The 26319-nt window shown below is 45.5% G+C and overlaps 2 protein-coding genes across 6 annotated transcripts in view; one reads left to right on the top strand and one right to left on the bottom strand.

Annotated features, from left to right (window-relative positions):
- Nucleotides 1-17802, bottom strand: part of LOC131672550 (D-2-hydroxyglutarate dehydrogenase, mitochondrial) — a 36227-nt gene extending 18425 nt beyond the window's left edge. The window contains exon 1 of the mRNA XM_058949852.1: nucleotides 17636-17802. The gene's annotated coding sequence lies outside the window, so the exon portion shown is untranslated. The remainder of the gene's footprint in view (nucleotides 1-17635) is intronic.
- On the top strand, nucleotides 11235-26038 carry LOC131672548 (polyhomeotic-proximal chromatin protein). Of its 5 annotated transcripts, none has more exons than XM_058949850.1 (13): nucleotides 11235-11908; nucleotides 18506-18902; nucleotides 19649-19912; nucleotides 20648-20935; nucleotides 21638-21839; nucleotides 21909-22150; nucleotides 22220-22829; nucleotides 23166-23591; nucleotides 24050-24283; nucleotides 24360-24473; nucleotides 24557-24692; nucleotides 24775-24943; nucleotides 25014-26038. In XM_058949850.1, the coding sequence occupies exons 2-13, from the start codon at nucleotides 18648-18650 to the stop codon at nucleotides 25242-25244; spliced, it is 3171 nt and encodes a 1056-aa protein (XP_058805833.1). In that variant the 5' UTR covers nucleotides 11235-11908; nucleotides 18506-18647; the 3' UTR covers nucleotides 25245-26038. The 5 variants fall into 5 exon arrangements, with proteins under 5 accessions (XP_058805833.1, XP_058805830.1, XP_058805832.1 ...); XM_058949847.1 differs by having other exon boundaries at nucleotides 11236-11908; nucleotides 19655-19912; nucleotides 20648-20938; nucleotides 21635-21839; XM_058949849.1 differs by having other exon boundaries at nucleotides 11236-11908; nucleotides 19655-19912; nucleotides 20648-20926; nucleotides 21635-21839.
- Nucleotides 26039-26319: the final 281 nt, after the last annotated feature.

Consider the following 26319-nt stretch of genomic DNA (forward strand, 5'->3'; position numbering starts at 1 on the left):
ATGAAACGTTGGATGAACCCCCATTATGAATTGATCCGAAGCGTGATTCAGCAATTAAGATGGGTCGTTAGACATCGTGACAGCTTATGGCTTACTCTACCTCTAAATGCTTTCGAATAGCTTATGATAGTGAAAAATAAAACCTTAGGACAACTTGAATGATGCACATTAAGATAAATTGAATGAGTTTTAGGGAAACCGTAAGTGACAATTTCATAATATCTCGAAGAGAAAATTGCATGGGAACAGGGAAAATTAAGTACGCAGTACGACTGTTTGTATTTGCAATAGAACTTTCAGTTAACGTAGAAAATAATATATCGCGTGAAAAATATAATTTAAATCGCTTAAATTATCCAAGTTTCATAATCTGCGGTTAATGATTCTACCATAGCTCGTTGAGAAAAATACGAGACGAACTCTCCGCGACTATAAAATGTAGTTCGAGTTCTGCGAGAGAGACCACTTGTTCTATATCCGGATTTTATTAACATCCACCTTAGGAACACTCGGCACGGGCTGGAGTTCACACCGGGGCACCGACCATTTTATTCGCATATTGTTCTTTTGCTATTCTCCGGTGTGTTCGCGTCCGTTCATCGAGTCCATTCAATTAAGTTCTTTTCGCACTAGAGCATACGGTCAGCCTTTATTCAAATGGAAAGCATCGCGTAAATATAAGACAGAATAATCATTAGGGAAATCCAAGACAGTCTTACAAGTAGCTCGGAGCCCGATGCATCGAAGCCAACGCGGAAATTCTAAAAATGGAGTAGCAGTGGTGGATGGGGGAACACAGAAGCTCCAAAATGGAGGACCCACGGCCAAGCTGCACCCTCTCCAGTCGGCGCCACGAAATCGCGAGCGTCCCTCCCAAACATCATCAACCCGATGAACGAGGTCGCAGAGGTCTCTCCAACAAGCGCACCCGTGCGGCGCATCCAGCTAGAGAAAGAGAGAGAAAGAGAGGAATACGAGATCTATATAAGGAAAAAGGCCGGGCCAACGGCGCGCAGCGATGCACCCGCGCGTCGGCGGCGGCAGCGGCGTCGCGACAATCGGGGGAGGTGAGCTCTGGTCGTCGCATAGCCGCGTGGGAGGAGGGGTTGCGGCTACGCCGCGATCACGCGTGCGTGAAAAGCTCCTCTCGCTCTGGCTCGCGACGACGTAGACGACGACGGGGGTGGAAAAGAGAGAAAAGCGGGCGAGCGCCGGTGCACAATGGGGGCGGGGAGGGGAGGGCGGGGGAGGGGAAGCTCCTTGCAAGCATTGAACTTCCTGCACGCAAGGTGCGCGCGAGGGAGCAGCGTCCACTGCGGGCCACGGCGTCCGATGCAGCTCGCCAGCCCCGGGCGCCTGCGTACAAGCGCGCCACGGGCTTTCCCGAGCCACGCCGACGATGCTGCGACCTCGGCCATCTTTCGGGACCCCGGCGGACTCGCCGCCGATTCGTGCAGTTGCCAAGGAATCGACGAGACCACTGATCGACATTCGCAGATTTTACACGCTTTGTACTTACAAATGTCACTTAGCGATGCAGCCATCGTCATTGCGATTCTTTCTTCTTTAAAATCCAAAGAAGCAAATATTTGTTTCCTCGTTTACGAGAATTGTAGCGAATCGGCTGCACGTCACAACTTATCCAACTCGCTCACCACATTGAGCTTAAATCTCAATATATGTATACTAAAAATTAGGAAAACTAACTAATATGTAAAAATCGACCGATAATTCATGACTTCCAAATTTTAGCAAGATCCGTCTCCAATCATTGTGCTCGAATATTGACAAAGATTGTATTAATAAGCAACTCATAAAACGTACATTAAGAAAATAACCGAACGACGATTTCAGCAGTAATTAAAATTCCAACTCTAAACTTTAGCAGCGGTCGTTCGCTGCACTTTTTGCTGTGCAGGCGTATCGCCTTCTACGTGGGCTCGCGTCTAACGAAGCCCAATGGCGATTGTCAAGTTACATTGTAGTGATTTATGAAAGGCGTTGACGAGCAGGCCCTTATTTCGAACGTTGGCTGTTTACAGTAGGACTAGCATCCTCCGTGCGCACAATGGCGAGCAGCATTGTTCACGACAAATGACATCTAACGAGAAAGTGGGTATTGTGAGCAGTCAAGGAATTAAGAGCGACCGAGCGAAGAAAGCCTCCGAGGAAATGCCACTTTAATGATTCCACGAGCGCAGGAGTAGAGCGATTTCTGAAACCAATTGGAGTGAATTCGCGACGGCGACCCCTTGGCCGTGATCATCTGCCGCCAAGACGGGCGCCTGCGATGGATCTGTCGTCGAGTCCCCCGGACTTCGCAGGGCTCTCGAGGCGATCTCGACGTGGAATCTCGGGATCGTTTATTGCTCGGCGATTCGACATCTCGATACGGCAACGGGACAGCGGGACCGCCGACGAATCCGCGCTTACGCTGTAATTTCACAAATCGCGTTCTCGCTGGCCGATCGATAGGTATAATTACAAGCTTTTTCAAAGCGGCACAGCTTGTCTTATAGATAATGGATACCACGCGAACACGCGTGAATGCATGGTTGAAATATCTCTCGTCATTGGGCATACATACACAAACGCTTGGCGTGCCCGTGCAAGCCGTTATTGACACGGACCAACATCGTTTGGATAAAAAAACGGTAACCTGAATCGACGTAGATCGGATCGTTCATCGTGATTCGGCGAGGCTGCGAGTTGGCTCGCAGGCATGCATGTATAAACAAAAGAGGATAAGAGGACGATAAGAGGACGATAAGAGGACGATAAGAGGACGATAAGAGGACACCCTCCTCCCGGCTGCTACTCGTCGAAGCAACCATCCTCGCAAAAGCCATCCGACGGCACTTGCGCAATCGACACGTCAGGGCGACAAAATGTCTGACGCATGCACGCACAAAACAGAGAAAGAGAAGAGAGAGCTCCTTTACATTCTCGATGGGAGAATTAAAGACACAAACGACGCCCCTCCGCACGCAGCCGACGAGCGAAGGGGACCGTAGGCCTCGAACGCCAATAACCCGCGACCCTCTTCGTACGATGGGGCTATGCACGGGAAGGAGAAGGACGCGGGCCGACAGACCCTACGCGCGTCCGTGGCGTCGCAGCCACCGGCGGGATTGGCTGCGTGCCTCGAGCGCCAGCGCTCCTTTTCTTCTCGAAGAACGCGCGCGCGAGCATCATTGCGGTGGGCCGATCTTCGTCGTCGCCGCGGCACGCGACTTCCGTTCTCGCACGACTGCCTCCCGCTTGCGAGCGACCGCTGTCAATCGGATTTTCTTCTCGACGCTCGGGCCCTTACCGCTGACGCGAATAGCGATCGCGCTCCACTGGACGATGGGCAGGCGCAGGCCGCGTTCGGCCGGGCACACCAGTCGACTCCCTCGTCGCCGCGGCGCGCAACGCGACGCGTCGGTCGCGGAGGAAAGTGCCGCCGATCGACTCGACCGATCGCGCAACGAACTCGGCAGGCGTCTCTCTCGCCGCGTCGCTCCCGCGAACCAAGGCGTCGCGAGGCTGCGCTGGAAGGCGCCGACCGAATCGATCCGTCTCTTTGCCGAGCCGCAGCCCCCATGGCAAATCGGACTTTCGACACGGCCGCTGGCCGCGCGGCGTTACGTCAATCATCGGCGCCAAGTCACGCGGACGCTCGGCCGAGCGTGCAGCGCCTCGATTTTTCTCCGCCGAGCGCGTCGACCTGCACGCGCAAGCTCCCCTCGCCGGACTCCGCCGCGTCTAAAATTTAACATCCGAGGTATATTTACAAATCGAGATAGGCAACGCGCTCGCCCGCCTGTCCGCATTCGTCTGTCGGGAGCCAAGCTGCCATAGTCTTCGCCGATTATCGCTCGCAAAATGGCGTTTACGGACGAGCGAATGCAGCTAGACACTTGGATTCGCGACGCTCGATCGAAGCCTTGGCAATGGATTCAGAAATTGAAAGAAAAACAAAGAAAAAAATGGCGACTTTGCGCAATGAATCGGCGTCCAGCTCGACGTTGACTCGTTGACTGTGCGCGAAGGATACACGTCCACCTCGCGCGTAGTTGCATCGATCGATCTACTCAACCGAGAACTCGCGAAATCGTCCAGAGTACCGGCGATCGCCGAGCCGTGAAAAGAGAGAAAAAGATAAAGAAGGAAAGAGAAAAATGGCGCTACCGAGCGAAAAGCAAAGCCGGGGCGGCGTATACATGTATGCTCATCGGCAGATTGGCATGCAAGGGAAGCAAGAAGTACGAGAAGTGAAACGCGCGCGTCCGCTTGCCCCTCTCCGCTCGCTCGCGGCGGCGCGCGCGGTAGTACGCGCGGCGCGTATATATACAACGCGCCGCTCTGCCGACGAGGCAGACACACCTACTCGGACAGGCGCGCGCGCGCGCGCGCGCTCGTCTAGAATGTGCGCGCAAATTGCGGAGCGTTTCATTGCCGCGAGCTTGCCGAGACGGCGGCGTTGCGAGGGGAGGGGAGAGGCCATATCCCAATCATCGAATCGGGCCGCTAAAACGGGCGACCTCGAGGCACAGACCGGAGAGAAGGGACGCGGCGGCCGCGTGGTAGGAGCTTGTTGAAGGAGGACGAATGCCGCGCCGACACGAGTCACGCGCGACCGCGGGAAAACCGTCGCTTTGTGATTTTCCCGCGTGGCCGCTTATCGCCCCCCCCCCCCCCGCCCCGCTCATCACCCACCCCCCGCGGAACAAGGATCCCCGCGCGCCTTACCACGGCGCTGCCTGCCCTGCGATAACGCCCCTCTCCTCTCCTCTCTCTCTCTCGCCTTACGTGCTAATTTTTTTCAAAAATTATCGACTCGTTGTGGCAGCTGGAAAACATTTGCGATAAATGGAGCTACTGGAAACGCAAATCAACAAGCTCGCTTCGCCATTGCTCATTCAAAATTATGCTGATAGCTCGTTATAGTATTTTCGTCTTGTGCTAACTGTCTGTAGGCATCTGAAGGATCTCTATCATAAATGGAAAAATGTTCACTAACAAATCCTTGTTCAAATTAACCATCAACGGTGCTTATGAAAAACCCATGACGTTGCATCAATTAAAAGCTTAAAAGCTCTATTTAAATTATATAACAAACTGTGACAAATATCAATTTAATTTCAATACCAATTTTCAAATATCGTGTTCTTGCTTAACTAGTAAAAATAAATCTCATGCTAAATTGGTTTTCCCACTTCAAATGTTGTCTATTTTCTACAATTTTGTAAAATGTAAAATACATTTTACAAATTAAGAAAGATAGTCTTGTAATAGTAATATCAGCATATCCTCTTTTAACAAGAGGAATAATCTAATTACAAGAGGACGTTCATCGATAAATTACATATATTGCATATGATTTGATGATCTTAATATGAATAAATATGCAATTGTCGTAATTGAATAAATTAATTCTTTGTGTACGATTTTCTTCACATGTCATGCAGATATTTATCTTGATAGCACTCACACATGACGAACAATCATCATACAATTTAGTCATTTGCACAATTGATAAAGTACACATCTCTCGAAACGTCGACGAAAAAGTACATGCTTATGCGTGGAATGTTACAGAATGCGAGAATCACGTAATCCAACGATAAAATTAAAGGGGGATATACCCGTTGGGCGCGGGAGGACGAGCACGGTCAAAAAATGCTTAGCATCTACAAACAAATCATCATCCCACCACGAAAGCCCATCCATCACGAGAAATCTCGAAAAGCCCAAGAGTATGCGAATTCTCGTCATTATAGGCACAGATCCTAAAAACAGAGAGAGAGAGAGAGAGAAAGGAGAGAGACCGAAAGGGGAACGATTAGGGGGGGAGGGCAGACTGATTTATATGGGAGAGACGATTCGACAAGGAGGGGTAGGGATTGGAAAACCAATGGTGTCGAGTTGGCGAATCCGAAAATGCATTGGCTTTAAAGCGCGTTGATTGTCTGTCTCTGTCACGCATGCGTATCTGTCAAAGAAGACGACGGGCGAGCGAAGCGACAAGGAGAGGGGAGAGACGCCGAGCGACTATTAATAAATGCGTGCTCCCCCGTCGCCTCGTCGTATAAGCTCGCTCGAGAATCGTTAATCCCGTCACCCCGGCAACGACGAGGCCATTGGTCGTTCGACCCCACCTACCGCATCCCCACCACCGTATTTTTTTTTTCACTGCGCGCAGCAAGCATGCACGTCGCTCTGTCTCTGTCTCTCTGCTCTCAGCTGAGACGAAAGTCACGTGACAGCACCAAGAGACAGACAACACACGAGCCAAAGCCGTTTGCACACGCCGCCTTGAATTCTGGATGTGGTTATACTCGATTCTTGGAAATGTTCGCGAGTGTTTGCTGGCAACGTGGTTGGAAAACCGATGGGAAGATCTAGACACCGAGAGAGGAAAAAAAAGATCAACAACGTGACTTGTCTGATCGTTCGAGATATTCGGAGGTTATTCGGACAATTTTTTCCCCCGGAGAAAGGAAATGTCTTCCAGATAGATAAAAGTTAACAGATCGATATCTAAGCTTTACTTCAAAAGTACAGTAGGTGCAGTTGATCTGTGAAAAGGAGCTCGAGGGTATTCTTTCTGTTTTCAAAAACTCTCTCCTCGAATGACAAATTTCCCGCTTTGATATATGCTATTTAATAAGAAAAAAAAAGATTTGATGAAGATCCAGCGGTCGGTAAGGTAGGAATGCGCTCGCCGAACGAAGTTGGCGCAACACGTCGGTGTGAAATGTACCGTCGCAGTCATACATGCACGGGCGCATGTATGTGGGTGTGTGTGCGTGTGCGCGCAAGAGAGACAGAGAAACGAGACGAGTAGGAGGGTCGTCCCGCTGGATGCACACTATATAGAACGCCAAAGCCGTTTTCTCTGTCTCGTGTGCGTGACTACGTGTCAGTGAAGGCGACTATAGATGTGTTAGGGGGAAACGAAAGAGCCGCATTGTATATATCGCCCATTTTTTCTTTCTACTGTAGTAGGTATATATATATATATATACACACCACATATACGTTTCTCTTGAGCATGTGCCTCGGACAAAAAATCTTTGACGAATTGGATACAAAATAAAATGAGGCAGAGGAACGATAAGTTGAAGCGTTATCAAGAGAAAGGGAAAGCGAACGAAATCTCTCTCTCTCGCTGAGTTCCCCCCGAAAATTCAAACGCGTCCTAAAGCCCTGCCGCAAGGCAAATACACTCGCACAGAGAGAACCCTCCGCTGGGTGCTCTCTCGTGCATTTTTGCTCTGACGCTGCTGCTGCTGCTGGTGCTGTGTTGTGAGAATGGACGCCTAGGCACGAAGAGTAAAAAGTGTGCGAAATTTGTTGACCAGAAAAAGAGAGAGAGAGAAAAAAAGAGGAGGTGGTTTCGTTAAATTCCAACCGCGTCGATGTTTCGTCTCTTTCTTTATCGTGCATTTTTTATCTTTCTCTCTCGCTCCCCTTGCTCGCTCAGCTGTTCGAATACTTTTATGATTTCACGTACTGATTTCGTGATTGGGTTTTTTAATGCTTTCTCCCGTTTTATAAAGGCGTTGGAGCGTGAAAAATAAATGTTGGAAAATATTTGACAGGTTTTTCTTTTCCATAACTAAGATTAATGATAACGGACGTTTTGTTTATATTACATACGTGGTATTTTCTTATAAGAAATTTCAATCAAACAGACCCCAGATTTCTCTAACACTTACAACTATATAAATAGGAGAGAAATAAACAAGCAGCTACGTTATGATATATTTTCCAAGAATATCAAGTTATACATTGATACTTCCTTGTCTATCTTGTACTTCGGCATGCCTTTGAGGTATATAAATATTCAGTTACAGGCATGACATGATTTAAAAAGAATATACTTCAACGAGATGACGGGAAAATCAATATTGCAAAAAATATGCGACTGTTGTCGGCATATCGGTATATAATGGTTTGCAATAATTTTATTCATAAAACATTATTTTGTAATAAGCTTAAGAATGCGTACTGCAATTATTAAAGAGCTTTCGAAGTATTGCAAAAAAGGACACCAGTAAATAATTTATTTACAATGGAAATAAACGATTAGCGTTTTTTTTTTCGAAAATTGCGATAATTTATAAGTAATAAATAAGCTACAAAAACAAAGTTTCGTAAGATTTCATGGAACGCGTTATCAACAAATGATTGAACAATCCAGTAGCTTTCCTACAAACAAAGTTCTTCTCGAAAGAAAAAATTACATGGACAAATAGCCACTAAAATAACCATAAAAGTCCATCTTAGTATAAAATGAGAAAACGTTGGGATGACGTGTTTGCAATTTATTCGAGCAACAATGGAAACGCCATCACTTAAAAAAAAAAAAAAAAAAAAAAAAGAGCAACAGCACTGTCGATTTCCCTTCTTAATCAACCTCTCATCTCGTATCTTTAATTATATTTTCCATCTCGCTCTTTCTCTGTCTCTCTCGCTTCCTCTCATTATATCACACAGAAGGCTCTCTATCTCGGCTATGTCCCCTCGCGCTCGAACACATCTCTCTCTCTCCGTCTGCCTTTTACATAGTTTGCACTCTCCCCTTCTCTGTGTGAGCTTAGTGCTTTTGTGTTGGTGCGCGCTGGCACACAAACACACGGCCAAGTCCCCCATCGGAAATATAAAATGTCGCGGAGTCGAGTCTCACTCGCCATTGGAGGAAGATGTTTGCCAGCGATATATACGGGCTGACTACACTCGTATGTGTGTACGTGTATGCGTGCGCGCGAGAGAGCTGTGGGGTGGGGCGGAAACGCCGCTTAGAGACAGCTGTGGCAGGGACGTAACGCGAGAGTCCCGGGGATTATGTTATACACGCTTTCTCTCTTCCCCCCTCCCCCTCCCCCAAAAAAAAGAAAAAATTCTATACTTGTCGCACTCGCCATTTTCATTATTACGTGTTTTGTTTTTTTTTCGAGACGCTGACAGGGCAGAGAGGGAGGGAAAAATGTTGCTGAGTTAATCGATTTTTGCAATGTCAGGTGTGAGCAATGCCTTTTTTAAGATAACGCGCGCTGCTGCTGTTGTTGTTTGGACGACCGGGATTGGAATGCGCTCGTTATCGGAAGTATTCACGCGATATAGCATAGCTTTAACCTTTAGATATATACCCAAAAATGCGAAAACTCCGATGTGAAATTTTTTCGACGTCACAGGGTATCAAGTGAAAATAACTTGCACGTCGTAGACTTTTGGGAAGTCAGAAGTATTTTGCAAAAATATTCAATGACTGTCTGGGGATAATCATAATGGTGAATCAGAAAATTAATAATTAGCCAATTTTATCCCAAGGATATAAAAACATAAATAAATGCTTTTTCGTTTTTTACAATCGATAATGAGAAAATTGAATATTTATGCATGCATACAAAATTTTTAAAAAATTGTTAAAGATAGTGTTTATCTAAAAGTTAAAATAATTTAAAAACATATTATCATATAGAAAATCTATTGTTAAATTATATTCTCATTTGAATATAGAAGAAAACTTCTTTTTTAACTCAGGAAGAAAAAACTTTTATAACTTAAAAAGACTGTCTTTTCGCTTCGGCGAGCCAGTCCCCATGCAAATGAATGATGAACGAGCTTTTAATTTTGGATCCTCACAAAACAGATTTTGTTATAATGCTATAGAAATATATTTCTTTCTGTAACGGTCGATGGGGAAAAAGTGTTGGAGACCTTTGTACCGTTTCCATTTTTTTATATTTAACGTAGTCTTTATTGGTAAAAGATAATGTTAAGAACAATAAGAATTGACAACTAATCAGTCGAGTCTTAGTATCTCAACGTCAACAAAATAATAAATGTTATAATACAACGAAAATTATGGGCTTAATTATTTTTAAAATTAGATACTGACCATACGAGTTAAAGTAAAATATGCTATTTACGAAAATGTCAAAATTCATGTAAAATATGTTCTATTTTATTTATTTCTTAATATGTCACCGAAATTGCATTAAAATAAATTTTTCAAAATAAACATAATAATATTAATCTTTTGTATCACGAATGTGTAAAATAATTCAGATATTTCAATTAATAATTTCTAATGGTAAATTTAAATTTCAGTTGAGTCTAAATTAAATTTAATTTCCATTAAAAATATATTTTTCCATAAAAATACATACTATATCACCTTATTTACAAATGAATCAGAAAGTTTACCATTAAATTTTTGAAGGAATATTTTTAGTATTACTGTTGAAATTTTTGAAAAAATGTTATACAATAACAGTCAATTAATTATATCTTGTTTCCTCTTAGAAAATAAAAAAAAAATCAATTATTTTAGATGATAAGAATAAGTGTCGATTGTCATACAAATATTAGGAAAAATATTGCTTTTTCCAGCACTTGAAAGATTGAGAATGAGAATCGTAAAAACGAGGCACATAAGTTCCAGGGAATTCTCACGAGGGTCGTAAAAACGAAACAGTTTGACCATTCCTTTTCATAATTTATGAAGAATCTCTCATTTCCCAAAGCTCAATTAATAGTCAAAAATATAATGATCCGATGTATGAGAAATCATTATAGAAATACACAAAACAGCGTTACAACAAAACTTTGCAAATAAACAATCGACCAACTGAAGGAAGACCCTTGAAAGTTTGCCCATAAAATCTAAAACAAAACAAAAAGTCACGTATAAGAAATAACAACCGTCATCAGAAAAAATAGATCCTCCCCCAACGTCCAATTGTATTGCTTGTAGAGGCTGCCTCCAAAAAAAATAAGAGTGCGTAGCACAGTAATATTCGTCTCCCCCTGAAAAGGAAACAAAGAGGCCTGGTATGCACCCCGTCGAAAAACTTCAATCCCCTGGACGCGAATCTAGCTACGTCCCTGCGTGCCTTTCGTCTATATACGTATATACGTATCTACACGAATATCCATTCCTCGTCCCCCTTCTGTCGAGGCGCAGAGAACGCACACAACTGCGGAGCTTCTACAAGCGTGAAAGCAGGCACACGTACGCACACAGACACAAGCGCGGCTGGCTGGCTCTCCCTCGCTGCTATCCATCAATTGACCCCACCATAGCCGCCGAAGCGCGGCCATCTCTGTGGCGTTAGCTCGGCCCGATCCCGTTACGCGAGGCATGCGCAGTCGGTAGACTCCACCCCATGAGTGGAGTCGAGTTGGCTTCGCCGATTTGTCGGTTGTTGGAACCAATCGTCGCCACGCCAATCGGCCTCCTTTTTCGTCTCGACAGTGACCAATCCCGACTAGCAGCCGCGGAGTGGGGTATTCAAGCCAAGCGTCGGACAAAGACAGCACCAGACAAGTAAGAGAGACTACAGCAGACGCACCACAGGCTTCCTCTTGGGGCTCTCTCTACGTACACTCTCAGTGTGTACGTGCGCAGTGAGGTCGACGGATAACGGAGCCTGTTTGCAGTAACTTCTTATTTTTCGTTACCTCGTTATATTTAAGAAACGAGGAAAGTCGGCAAAAGTGTCAGTCGTAACTCCAAATCGTGATCAAGTTCGATTCTCTCCGCCCCACTCCACCTCGACCGCGTGAGACTACAGCTGATTGATATAGACGGAGACAGACAGAGATATATATATATATATCTTATACAGTTGTGCAGTGCCTATCTCGTATATAGCTGTGTGCTTGCGCGCGCGCGCGTGTGTGTGTGTGTGTGCACTGGTAGACGGTGAAGTGTGATATTCCAAGCCTTGTTTCGTCTACCGTATACGAGTACAAAGAGAAAGAGAGCTTTTATTATCTCGCGGAGGATGCGAAGAGAAGATTAGAGTGCAAGATAGTGTTGGTGTCCAATGCCGTGCGAGTGTGCGTGCAAGCGCCAGCAAGAGCGAGAGCTACTTCAAAACGTGCCAAGGTGTGACTGCGCAGGCGCACTGTAAGTATCGCAGTACATAATCCAAACATCCTTGCAACTCAAAACTTCTGCTTTTCTTTTTCGAAAATTCGAACTTCCTTCCCTCGTGTCAATTTGTCGTTGCGTATTCGCCCTCGTTACGGACGCTCGCATCAATTATCACACCCGTTATCTGCTTTCGCCTTCCTTTTTTTCGGTGCGGCTTTGACCCTCCTCTTCTGGCAAATAAAAAAAAAAGAAAAGAGAGGCCTCTCTCACTCTCTAGGTTAGGGAACGCATGGTGGGGAGGTTAGAGAGCAGCTCCAATTTCCCCCTGCTGGCTCGACTACTACGGCGAGTGAGCACTGCTATACTTATATAGCTCTCGGCCGTGGAAAAAAGAGAAAGTAGTCGCGGCCAGTGCCGGGATAGGAGAGCTCTCAGCGCGCGACCTCGGAGAAAAATCAGCCTAACCTTTAAAAAATCAAAGAGCGAGAGAGAGAGAGAGAGAGAGAGAAAATCGAACGGAAAAGAGAGAGAGAGAGAGAGAGAGACGAAGGTGTGCGTTTACAACAGAGTGGGGGCAATACATCATTACCTGGCGCGATGGCGAAAGCGTGTTCGGTGCGTACAGCCCCGTTCCATCGCGGCTGCCTCGTTATTATTGTTATTATGCGGAGACGGGATGATTGTCGGGGCCCCCTCGCTGCGCGCGCGAGAGAGGCATTCAACCGTGGGTAGACATGGAGGGAGAGAGAGCGAGAGAGAGGCATGCTATGCGGGAACCTCCCCCCCCTTATTTTTCATTCGTCTCCGCTGTCTTCATTCTTTGACTCCCCCCGCACGCTCGCGTTCGTTCGTTCCCCCCTAAGTTCTCTTTCTCTCTCTCTCTCTCTCTCTCTCTTCGTGTGCCGCCTTTATCCCCCTTTTTGGTGAAGCTCGTGCGTGTGTGGCAGCAAGAGAGAAAAAAGGATCGTCCATTTCTTCTCTCTCGCCCCTTCCACTTTTGCTCGTTCGTTCGTTCGTTCGTTCGTTCGTTCGTTCGTTCGTTCGTTTGCTTTCTCATCTCGTGCCATGTTGTCTTCTATCTCTCTCTCCCGAACGTGGTTTCTATACGTTATAAGACGTCCGTGTGGGAGAGCTGCGCGCGTGTGTTGCGTGCTTCACGAACTTCTCTTTTCCAAAGCATGTAACGTGCACGCTTCGCTCTCTCTCTCTCGCTCGTGAAAAAAGTTTATATTCCACGCACAGGCCTGCAGGAATGCGTGCGTCGTTTGGCCCTGACTTGTTTCACGTATGTCTGCATAATATTTTTAATGCCCTATCTTGCGTTTATGCCGTCGACTCTCTCGCTCTCGTTGCACAAAGTACGCGGTGAGTTTTCCAAGTTTCCTCGCTTGATATCTTTTGCGTATCTTCAATTCGGATGTGTCGTCGCTTTTAAAAAAAATTTTTTTTTTCAATGAGCGGAGCTCTATCTCGATGAGCGCTGTGTTCCTCCGGTACAATTGAAAGTTCATCCTCGACATTGACGAATCTCTCTCGGGATCCATTCTCAAAATTACAGCTGAAAGCCTCCGCGCCGTAACTGTGCATTTAATTAGCTAGCCTCACTAGCAACGCGTGCATGCGTGCAAGTGTTTCTTTTTTTTTTCTTTTTTTTACGGGAACAGATTCTAATCTGCATTATCGCGTACGGTTAATTAACCCTAATTAAGAGAAAAAGAGAGAGAAAGAGAGAACTAACAGCACGCGTGTAACGGACTACGAAGAGAAATAAGTTTCGCAAAGCTAACGAACGTCGAAAAGAGCGACATATATTTGGACTTGGCCACGGGGACTAATCGAAATGCAACAACCTCGCTGAATGATAATGAAACGGGCGAGAACAAGAGAAAGAAGAAGCGGGCGCGCGAGCGCTCGCTGGCCGGAAGTCGTGCGCTGATTTAATCGATAGGAACCAATGTATCCAGGCCTAATTAAGGCGAAATAAAAAGGAGAGCGTAACGAGCGCGCTCGTTGGCCGAGCCAGAAAAAAAGGCCGGAAGCCAAGCCTCCCGGCAGGCGCGCGGCGCTGAAAAATTGGGAAGGGAAAATTTCCTCTCGTATTTTTTCCTTTTTTTTTTTTCTTTTTCCGAAACACCATTAATTAAGCTCGGCCGTTTCCCATCCATTCGTCGTCCTCTATATCTCTCGGGGCGCCTGCTTCGCGTCTCTCCGTCTCCCTCTAATTCCATCTCTATCTCGGGCCAGCATCACGCGCACCCTCTTCTGTGCTGGCGCACAAACACACACGGACTCACGTATACGCACGAGTGCGCGCACACGAATGCAGAGTCTGCGCTCCGTATACTTGCAATACCTCCGCCTCTCCATCACCCCTCGGCGTCGATTCCTTTGAACCGGTCTCTCGCTCTCTCTCTCTCTCTCTCTCTCTCTCTCTCTCGGGGGACTCCCCCGCTGCGAAAAGGGGGGCTTCTCTTCCACATGTACACTGCGAGCCATGCCGCCAGGGCTTTCGGTGCGCGCGCGCGTGTGCGTGCGCCGCTAATTATGGTGGCTGCAGGCTCCGTGGGACGACATTTTGTTTCGTCGAACGCTTCAAGATGGATCGTAGCCACCTTCGCGGATGGCCTGCGACCTGCCCTCCTTCTGCCTCTCCTTGCCCCCCATAGACGGGACGCGCCGACGCCGCGCCGGCCCCGCGGTTCTTCGCTCCTCTCTCCCACAATTCGACTCGGCGCCGCTCGACTGCTATACCTGCGCCGCCTCGACTCGCTTGCAGGTCCAAGATTGCCCGAACGCTCTCGCGGACGAGAGACTCGCCGCCGCTAAGTTTGCCTACGGTCGGCGGCCGAGAGCTGCGGTGGCTCCGTTTCTCTTTTTTTATTTCTTCTTTCTCTGTCTTTCTTTATCTTTTTACGAGCCGGGTTGCGTCGCGGCCAATTTTCACTCCAAATTTTTCTTCTCTCAAGTGGCCCTCGCCCGCCCTCGGTTTCCTTTTCGCTGTAGTGCGGTCGGGCTGTTTTCACTTGTTACGCCGCAGAGTCGTCGATTTTTAACTTGCACGCCTTTCTCGCTCGATGCACAACAACGTGCCTTTCTCGTCCGATGACGCTGCGATTATTCACGAAAAAACTGCGATTACCGAGAGCCGTGATATTTTACCCAAACGTGATCTTAGATTTCAAGTAAACTCAACGTAGAAATAATTCAGATAACAATATCAGAACGCACTCTACACAATGAACTTTTTTCTATCTACCCAGCTGTGATTTATAATGCGAAATGTAACAGGTAGCATCTGGGAATTCTTTTTTACAACGTGAATGTAGTGGCAACTATAACCCCATATTTACTCAACATGCAATACAAATGTTTCCATCATCATTGCAAAAGCTCAGGGCCAACTTGCCTTGAGTTAGTTTTTTATATACGTATATGCCATACTATTTGATAACTCAGCTGTTTCCTGTAGCTTCAGTTTTCACTTTTCAAAACAAGTGATGATTCGTTCATTGTGAAGTCACTGAACTGCCTCAACTTGACACTTGACTTGTGCGCCATTCGAGAAGAGCCTCGGTGGCATTATTTATCGACCTTATTATACTCCTTGGCTGCACATTTATTTTACAAGAAAAAAAATCCTTCCACTCTGCAAACTTGCAATCTTGACGAAAGAAAGTTGAGTAATGAAATTGAAAATGTTCAGCGGAAGTAAAGATTTCAAGTGAAGGATCACAGGAATAGAGACTGGCGTAAAGCAAGCGCAAGTAAAAGCGAGAGTGAAAAGTTCAGTAGCTCGAGCAAAAGCTGTTTTAAAAGCATCGGCATCGCGGCGATCCCTTTCAGACAAGTGCTCGTAGCGTTCGATTCCAATGACACACTCTAGTCAATTGAGTACTAGAAAACTCACTCAGGCTCCCACTGAGCCAACTTGCCGATAAACGCCGTGAAGAGTGAACGTCGCGGAATCGAGAAGCAGTTGGCCAAAACAAGAAAGCGCATACGTATACAAGCACAGAAACTCGTGTTTCTCGCGAGCGCGCGCCTCCTACAGCGAGAGAGAAGTGTATGTATGGTTGCGTGTGTACGCGTAGATGGAAAAGAAAAATCGGATTGTTGCAATGGCCGTGTGACTCAACGAATTCGTGGGAATCGAGCGAACCGGTCCGCCGCGAAAGTAAACTATCCGTCGCGCGTATGCAGGCGCGCACGCAAATTTGCCTGCGGCTACTATCTTTTTTTTTTCCTATTCTTTTTTTAATTTGTCGCCGTTTGCGCTCAAATGAAAACGCACGCCGTGCACGCTTCGGCTTCCGGCTCGTGTGCGCTGCGACTAGCACCACGATTTTCTCGGCCGAGATCGCAACCTTTACCCATATGTATCTATATGTACGCATACGTGTGTGTATATTTACGCTTCGGCTGTGTACACACGCGGCGGACAGCGGCAGCACACGACGGAGAGATAACGAGCCGATCGAGCGCAGTGTCGTCCTCCCCTCTCTGTCCTCTCTTGCTCTCTGATATTCGGACGAGAAAGCTTCCCCCCCCCCTCTACGCGCGTTTGATAGCTAGTGAAAACTTTGTTTTCTTTGATTTCGTCGTCTTTCCGACGAGTGTGCCTCTACACACAATCTTCTCTCTTTCCTGTCTTTGCGAAGCGTCCTACGAACGACCGAATGTATTTTTTTTTCTTTCTACTTCCAAGGTTTGCTTTGCTTTGATGAAAGGCAATTCCTAAATTCTCCGACTGGAGCATTCGTGTTTGCGACGCAATGTAGTACAGAAAAAAAATGTTGCCGATGAAATATACGTAATGTGCTCCCTCGATACGAGGAAATCCTTAGATATATTAAACAAATCAAGTGTTTGTTCCAAGTATCAAGAATCAGACTATCTATGACGTAAAAAAGTTGATCGTTTTATTAAACGCGCAAATAAGTAATTTATAGCGAAGATGATGATATCCAGTTAAGCGTTAATAACACAATTACGAGGAAGATGATTAGAAATTGAAAGGGGGAAAGAACTTGATTTCAAGAAGAGATTATTATACGTTCCGTGTTGTCATAATAAAAAAATATTCTAAGCCTAAGTGGAAATCTTCCACGTATTTTCCCACGTTAACTACAAAACACGGTAAACTTGATTTGTACAAATAGCCCTTGGGAACAAATTTCATTTCAACAGCTTTCGACTAAAGTAAAATAATAAACAGAAAGCAAAATAAAAAATCAACAGCTGATTACCATTATAAACCCATACTTCAACGCACAATTCTTTGACTTATTGTTGAGGCAACACAACTACTCCACGAATATTGACAAATGTCCCAGACTTCGATGCTTCAAATGTAAAACGAGCAGATTGGATTTTAGAACATACCTTATTAAACAAATTAATCATGTGCACTCAATCTTTTTAACGCTTTCTTCAAACAACTATCGTCCCAAGTTAACAGTCATGCGTGAGATATAACCGAGAGAAAGAGAGAGAAATTCCATCTCTCCTTCCCACAAGTACACCCGCGAAACAGAAAAAAAAGAAAATCTGTTGCTTGGCACGTATGAGAGCGCGCGGGACCTAACAAAAAAAGTAAACAATCGCGCTACTCCCTAGCACCTTTTCCCAATTAGCGCGGGAGCATATTCCAAAACAAATAAAGCCCCCAAGAAAAATCAATCCGCCTAGCAATAAGGCGTCTTTGGATCCCGTCATTGTCGTCTAGGTTATGTCACTCGCGGCGATCATCGTAAAACTTACCTAAATTTGAAATGTTTCCTGCGCGTATCTTGATTCAACAACCACTACACGCGAATTGCACAGACACTTTACGAGCAAAAAACGATTCAGCTTGTCGTCCTCAGCGTATCAGAGGCAAATGAAAGCCCCTCTAATGATAACGCGAGACGCCATCCGCGTACACATCGCACTTAGCGGCCGCGCGCGCGCCTCTCCATCGGCGCCAGGCGACATAGAAAAAGGTTATCTCGATGATGACGTAGTATATGTGTGTATATGTATGTATATAATAGAGCGCTTAATTGTTACTTTTTTATGGATGCGGGGAAACATGCCTTTTAGGCGGACAAATTGATTTGACGAAATTACTCGAGCGGGACAAGCTCTCTTTGACCTTTTTTTATACGCCGATTGATCTCTAGTTTCATTTTTCATCGTTTGTTTTTTCTTCCTCTGCCCCTTTCTCTCTCTTTTTCTCTTTCTCTCTCACTTTCGCTCTCGATATCGTACTCTGCTCGTAAGTCGCGCTCATGGTCTAGTTTGTTTTTGATGGCTTTAGCTATATATATTCTTCGAATTTCTTCATGATATAGGGTCAAGGTTGAAAAACGAATCATCAGCCAAATTCTTTTTAAACAGTTAACGATATATTTGGTTTTAGAAGGAATTAACCTGCTCGAAGTACGTCTAAATAACAAATGAATGTTTACACTTTGCGAGCAAAAAAGAAATTTCATTTATTAATGAGTGAATAGTGTTGCCGTAATGTACGTTTTTATGCACTGAGAATTTTGTTATATAAATTATTTTTTACACCAAATTTGAAGAATCATAATTAAATGTTTGAAATAGTGCACAAATCTAACAATTTTAATTTGTCGTGTGTTACAGTGTTAAGATGTAAAACAATGTGCAATTGAAGAAAGAAAGAGACAATCACATTCAGAAGTGCTGAGCTATCAAGTAGAGGATAGTTAAGACCTAAAAACAAAGTTTGTCAGTAGGAGGAACGAAGTAAAACTCATTGATAATCATGGCAGATGGTAACAAACCAATGGAAATGGATCAGAATCAAACGCAAGCCCAGCAGCAATCACAGAGTCAACAAAGCCAACCTATGATCATAACTACCCAGGAGATGCAACAGAATATGCAGCAACAACAGAGTCAACAGCAGCAGCAAAACCAGGCTCAGCAGCAGAATCAACAGCAAGCCAACGGGCCACAAAAGATACAGACGCAGGTCCAAGTCCAGCCGCAGGTGGCAACAATAATGCCACAGCAGCATGTATTTTGATTTTTTGTTACTCCATTACTCCCCCAACATTCCAACTATCGCGGTGACTGATTATATTGTGTTCTTTGGGAGATATTCTTTATAACAGGGTTTGATTTTTTATTTACAATATCTTTTTCGATGACTTGTGAGTCATCTGTAATACATTTTATTCACTGTAGTTCTTTTATGATAATATTCATTGTAGATGTTGTACTCTGTTCAGATCTAAAATTAATAGTTAAAACATTCATCATTAATTATTCCAATTTTTCTGTCAGTCACAATTCTCTCTCATTTTTTCTACTCTGTAGTAGTTAATTCTCCAGAATTAAAATAAAAAATAACACAGTAAGTCAATTAATGACCATCCCTGTTGATTAATTCACTAATATCAATAGTAGATTGTTTGCAATAGTAAGTTAATACTTGGAGAGCATCTGTTTTGGGTTTTGAATTTAGAATAATTCTATTTTTGAAAGGAAATCTATTATATATAGGTATTTATTTTTTGTCTGTCCTACTACAATCATATCTTGTAGAACAAATTCTTAATTGAACTACAAATTGAAGAGTAAATTTATTATTGCACAAATCACATTGAGGAATATATTAAATTTCATGTTAATAACTAATGAAACCCGTGAAACAAACACGATTTCCTTTCAAAAATCACGTTTTGCTACAAGCTTTGACAAACATATACCTGTCACAGTACAGTGATCTCAAAATATTCAACATCCTTGTTTTTTCCTACATTACAGGACACTGTATCAGTGTCGATGCACCAGCAGCAACAATCTCAACAAAGCGTCGGCGGTGTATCGATGACCCTGTCGGGTCAGCAAGGTGCCACGACAATCACGACAATGGCCGCGCATCCGCAGGCAGTTCAAGTGATACAGCAGCCAATGCAGAATCAGTATCATTTGCAACAATTGTACAATGCCCAGGGTACCCCGTTGCTCATGCCTGGCAATCTCTTGGCTCATCCAGCTGGCATCAATCCATCGCCCATCCAGGTAAAAGAAAATTCCACGTCGCACGGGAGAAGGATATGTGTTGAGTTTCTATTGATTCAATTAAAGGAGCGCAGCCCGTGCTTCGATTTATTTGTGCATCTGTAGCTGTGGCGAAAGAACTTTAGCGTTACACGTCGGGACTGACAATTAAATTAGGTCGCACAGCTTCCAGTTTTTTCCAGAAATTCAGCTTGGCGTCGTGTATTAACTGCGGTGCCGTGTTTGCTGGCTGGCAGGCAACTACACAATATGGAATCCGTGAAGGACGATTTCGAATCTTTCACATAATTTTATGTAGTAAAGCGCGTTAGAAATAAATACAGTTTGAACGGCGCGATGATGACTAAGTTTATAAAAATAACTAATGGCAAAGTAAGAACGAACGCCGCTACTTCTTTACGTGTTGTACAGGCAACAACAAGCACTTCCAGGCCTTTACTTTACGACAACTCGTTTAGAATACCGGCATAGTAATTTGTAAAGTCTACTTGTAAATCTCTGTTGTACGCACGAGATTTACGCTAAGATTTGTGATCCGCGATTCTAATTGATCCCTCGCGGACGTCATATTGAAGTTCGATTTAAACGCTGTCGTCGGCAATGTTTCTCGCCGATAACAAAACTACGTCGATCATTTGTCGAGAACGCGGAAATTTCAACGAAAGCCGCGCGTCTTGAAAGTTTCCCGTGGCGATTCGGCCGACGCTGATCTCTCTCGATTCTCCAATTCGTCAGGTGCAGTTCAACAACATCGCGGGAAAACCCTTCCAAGCGGGCGCTCAACTGGCGGCGCCGCACATGTTGACAACGGCGTCGACGGGCCAAGGTGGTGGCCACCCGGGAGCCGCCGGGGCTAAGGTCCAGGGTTTTCCGGCTGGTTACATTCCCGTGCCGACGTCCGCGACGCCCGGCGCCGGACAGACTCTCGTCTTCGGGCAGCTGGAGGTGCTCCCGCAGCACCAGACCTCGATCCAGCAGCAGCAGCAGCAACAAGCTGGCAACAAGACTGATCAGGTGCAAAAGGCTGTAAGTGTTGTCACGTGGCGTTCCTTTTAGTTTTTTTTTTTTCCTTTCTCGCTTGCCGTTGAATTTGTGAGTTTCGTCGATGGCGACGGCTTTCCAAGAGGCTGGTTCACGCTGTCACGTCGATGATTGTCGCCCAAGCAAGCGACGACCATCGACGCAGTTAAAATGGCATTTCTTGTTTTATCGGAATTCGCACAAGAGTGCTATTCAAAGCCATTGCATTTGAGGCGCAAATTGAAAAATTACGTTATCGGTATGTTATCGTTATCGGTTTTCTTGGAAGCTCGAGACAGCCCTCGTTGTCGTTTTCCTTCTTTTGCATGAACTGATTCGACGAAACAACGACGCTAGGCTAATTTATCGCAATTGACCGTGAAAATGTTTATTCATTGATTTGAGTTGACTTAATTTTAGAGCATTATTTTATGAATATGTTGTCAATGTGAAAGTGCGCGTACGTCGAACTAGTTTAATTGTGGATGTGATTGGATGTGAATTCGTTGATAATCGTTGCTCGTAGATGCGTGTGATTGTGCTCGCTAAATGTTTGGACGCCTAGCGTCTCTATTTCGTGCAGTATGCATCTGTCGGCTGGTGCTTATTATCGCACTGGTTACGAACGGGAAATCGCGATGCCTGTGGCAGCGAGCAAGGCCGAGGGTGGGCGAGGTCCATAATCGCAATGATCATTGCCAGCAGTACACGACGTGCGCGGCGAGTGCGGCCTCCGGACAGAATCGCCAGATGCAGTTCGCGCCTTGGCAATTCGCGACGGCAACCGGCGGCATCTGGACGGGGTTGCAGCCGCAGCTCCTCGCTGCTGCGCCCAACCAGATATTCATCAGGGACCCGCAGACAGACATGTTCATCCAGAGTCCGCAGCCGCTGCAGGCCCACAACGGTAGGTGCACGACGCAGTGCGCGCGACGCACGTCGGCTAACGGATTGCCCCGCGCGGCCCTGTCCGCAGCACTGGCGGCCCAGCAGCAGATACAGGGCGTGCAGCAGATCGCGACGACCGGCGGTAAGCCCCGAGTGATGAACATCCAGCAACAGCAGCAGCAGCAGACCGGCAAGCAGGGGGTGGTGGGCCAGCGACCGCTGAGCATCCTGCCCTCGTCGCTGCAGGGCGTGCAAGCCGCCAACATTCGGCCCGCCAGCTCGGTGTCCACCCAGACGAACCACGGCGTGCAGTCGACGGTTCACGCGCAGGTACGTTTGACCGGCGGCGCCGGAGGCCGATCGCGTTTCGCTAACGCCAAGTTTCAACTCGTTGCGCAGAGTGGCCAGAAAGGCGGCGGCGCCGGCAAAGGTCGCGGCAAACCGGTGGTGCGCACGAGCCCGGGCCCGAACGCCATGGTCTCGGTGACCAAGGCCGGTGGCGGAGCCAGCGCACCGACCAGCGCCTCCCAGCCGAAGCTCGTGATGCAGCAGCAGCAGCAGCAACAGCAGCAACAACAGCAGCAGCAACAACAGCAGCAACAACAACAGCAGCAGCAGCAGCAACAGCAGCAGCAACAGCAACAGCAGCAACAAGGCGCCGCGACTGCAACCACCACGGCCAACGGCAAAATGCTGATAGCCACGAGCACCGCTTCCGTGCAGCCCGCGCCTGGCTCGCCGATGACCGATAAGCAGAACTTCGGCCAGCAGCAGCAGCAGCAGCAGGCCAACAAGCAGAGCGTGATGCAGTCGTCGCAGCAGGCTCAAGCGCAGCAAGTCCAGGCTCAGCAAGTGCAGGCTCAGCAGCAGGCCCAGCTGGCGGCTGCTCAGCAGCAGCACATCCAGCAGATCTTCATTCAGCAGTTCCAGCAGCAGCAGCAGCATCTACAGCAGCAGTACCAGCAGACGCCGCAGGGCCCGCAGCAGATCCAGCCCAAACCGCTCATGGGTGAGTCGCCCGTGTTCGAGTTCCACAGCTTTGTCTTGGCGCCGTGCTGCAAGGAAGTTTATCTGCCTGCTGGCAGGCCAAAAATAAAATATTCCTTCGAAACTTCGGTTATCCCGCGTAACGCCAATGCTTTGCAAAATTGTTCGCGCTTGCCTCGAACTGCACCGGCAGCATCATAAATTGTAAAACATCGTAAAACAAAAATCTCCTATAATTGACACTACGGAGCTCGCTAGCGACCGTCTGCTCAAAGGGAAAGCGCAAAAAAAAATACAATCACCATCCGCGAACATACAAATTGACATTACTCATGGCGGCAAACTTTGCATTGATCAGGCATGGCAGTGCAACAACCTGGTGGTCAGCAGCAAAACGTAGTCCTCGGTGGCGAGCGCCCGATAATGCCGGTAGTCTCGATCAATCCGGCACTGATCGGCAATCAAATAGTCGGCGGTGCGCATCAAATACAGGCCCTGCCGATAGTCAGCCAATCGCCCGAGCAGATAGCCCTCGCCCAACAGCAAATGCAGCAGGCCGCCGCCGCGGCAGTGCAACTGCAGCAACAACAGGTGCCGACCGAACAGCCTGGCGCGAGTATGCCGATGCTGGTGACCTCGCCCGAGAGAGCTGCCGGCGCACCCGCCGAGCTACAGAGTATGATGCCACCACCTGCTGCTACGCCCATGAATGTCGACGAAGCCAAGCCGGCCACGGCTACGCCCAGCAAAAAGGATTCCGAGGAGAGCAATGGCGAAGCTCACGGTGAGTGTCGAATTTGGCTCGAGGTCACCGAGGCGTTTTCATGTCGGGGGACGGCAATTTTCCTCGAGTCCAATGGCGCGTCGAGCCTACGGAAACTTGCCGGTCGTGCGGATGCCATGATATTCCCATACGTCTCGTTATTCTCATGTTGTTCGTGCTGGGATTGACGACGTCGTTTGCATAAGCAGCGCTCAATTGTTCAAATCACTTCCCATAACAAATTGAATCAGTTTCGATAACTGCTATCAAATAATTAGAATCGTAGCTAACGATCGAGATAATTTTTTCAAGGTTAACACGTCACCCATTCATCAATAGAAACTTTATCAGTTATCAAATAATATTTTATCACGCCTAACGTAGCTTCGCTACATGACGCATATAAGCAATGTCATATGTGCGCGCGAACAAGTTGTCTCAAAGCAACCATGACTCACCGAAATATCCCACGATTTCAGAAGCGGAGAGAAACGCAAAGGAAGACGACGCCGCAAAGACTGACGACAAAACATCGTCGAATCCCCTGATAAATTTGGCGAACGCCGTTAACTCGATAACCAACGGCAACATCGGTGAAGAAACGACCGTCCTCGAGTCCTTGCCGACTACGGTGAACAAGCAAGTGCCTCCAAAGGCGATGGTCAAGCCACAAGTACTGACGCACGTGATTGAAGGCTTCGTCATACAGGAAGGTAAGTCTCCTCCCGCGGTTGGATTTTAAAGCGACACGAAAGATCTCTGAGAATAATGATGGCTATTATCTTATAGCTTCGGAGCCGTTCGCTGTGAATCGATCATCGCTCAATGGTTCGATAACCCAAGAGAACAGCATCGGTAGAAACTCCGCCGACAAAGAAAACCACGAAGAACCGCCGAACAAACGTAAAATATACTTTCATTTTTTAATAAGCTTTGAATGTTCTGGTGAAAAAAATATTCAACGACATATGGATTTGCTCGTGTAGGTAAGAAAACTGTCAATCACAATACAGATAACGAGGCTGGGCCTGGTAAATGCGAAAACTGCAATACAGTTCTCGACGAGACGAGTATGAAATTGAAAAAAGACAAAAGATTCTGCACAAACTATTGTGCTAAAGCGTGAGTATTTCACAACAAATATAAACTGGAATAACTTGAATTAGTTGATGAAATGCTATTGTAATTGTTCATTGTTTCGTAGGAAAAAGAAAGAACTGAAGGAAATGGCTGAAAAACAATGGACTGAAATTGATATCGATAAAAATGACACGGATTCGTTGAAAAAAAATGGAGATGACAAGCCTTTATCTAATTTATCGAATGTAGCAGCAGATAGTAATTTGCCAAGAATCAACCCTGTGAAATGGAGCGTATGTATATACATTCACTGGATTTTTTATTAGCATGCGGAAAAAGCTAAATATTACATTTTTATTGTAGGTCAATGAAGTATGCGACTTTATTCGAAACCTACCTGGATGTGCGGACTACGCTGAAGACTTCGCGATTCAAGAGATCGACGGTCAGGCTTTGATGCTCCTCAAAGAAGACCATTTAATGTCAGCCATGAGTATAAAACTTGGTCCAGCTCTCAAGATCGTCGCGAAGATCGACTCGATGCGCGATGACTCAGGTCCCAGTACAAGTCCCGTGGCCGGCGCTCAAGTTTGAGTGTTTACATTCCACGATAGCTATGTAACTATGTAAAATAACGCCACTTTTTGTACTCGAGAGTGTAAATAGTCAAGTTAGTTATGATACTGCACAAAAGATAAGTTACTATATTGATGTTTTATTCTTTTTTCTGTTATGACGTAAATCTAAGATTGAAACAAATTCGACGATTTATTGATTTTTTTTTTTAAGAAAGAAGTTAATTTACTACAATCAGCAAATAATTAGCTTTAAAAAGAATAAGTTACGTGAGGTTTTCGACGGAACCGAATGAAAGAATGCCGGTGCAATACATTTTTTGAAAATGCATCGCGATTTTCAATATATATAGCTATTTTGAACAAATAAATATAGTTATTGCTAGTATGCTATTCTCGATAGGCAAGAAAATGAAAAAAATGTAAACTTCTTTCACATAAGTAAAAGAAGTTCAGATTGTAAGAAACGTTTAGAATATGTAAGTGTACATATTACATCTAAGATGTTTATTTCAATACAAATTTTATATATTAAAGCGAAACTTAATTTAAAAATTTAATAATGGCTCATCCATGTATATTGTCATAATAATAAAATTTCCAATTTGCAAGAAATTATAAAAGCAAATTTGGATTTGCTCATAAAAAATCACACTATTTTTCATGTCGAGCGAAAATTTATTCTAAAAAGTGAAGAAATAAAACCATTGTGAAAAAAATGTGTATTTGTATTACAAAGTTCGAGCAACTGTACTTACAGCTGAAAATCTCATAACTTTTTATAAAAAAAAAGTGTTTCTATGCAATTTGGAATATACAAATATGTGTACAACAATATTTGAAGTTTTTTCTACTTTTCAATCACCTTTACCCCCCTATTTCATACTCTATGCAGATACAAAATCAAAATTTATAATGCATGCTATTATCAACGTTTCAAATAAAATGTTTTTGATATCAATAAAAATCTCTTTTTCAACAAATTAATTCATTGTTATTTTGTATAATAAATTTAAAACATCATTGTGCTGTATTACATAAAATAATGTACAAAAGAATTTTCAGAAGAAAAAAATTATTTACTCCTAAGTTGA

Source organism: Phymastichus coffea, unplaced genomic scaffold (genome assembly GCF_024137745.1).
Source record: "Phymastichus coffea isolate CEN01 unplaced genomic scaffold, Cenicafe_Pcof_1.1 PCOF00153, whole genome shotgun sequence".
In the NCBI taxonomy this organism is placed as follows: Eukaryota; Metazoa; Arthropoda; class Insecta; order Hymenoptera; family Eulophidae; genus Phymastichus; species Phymastichus coffea.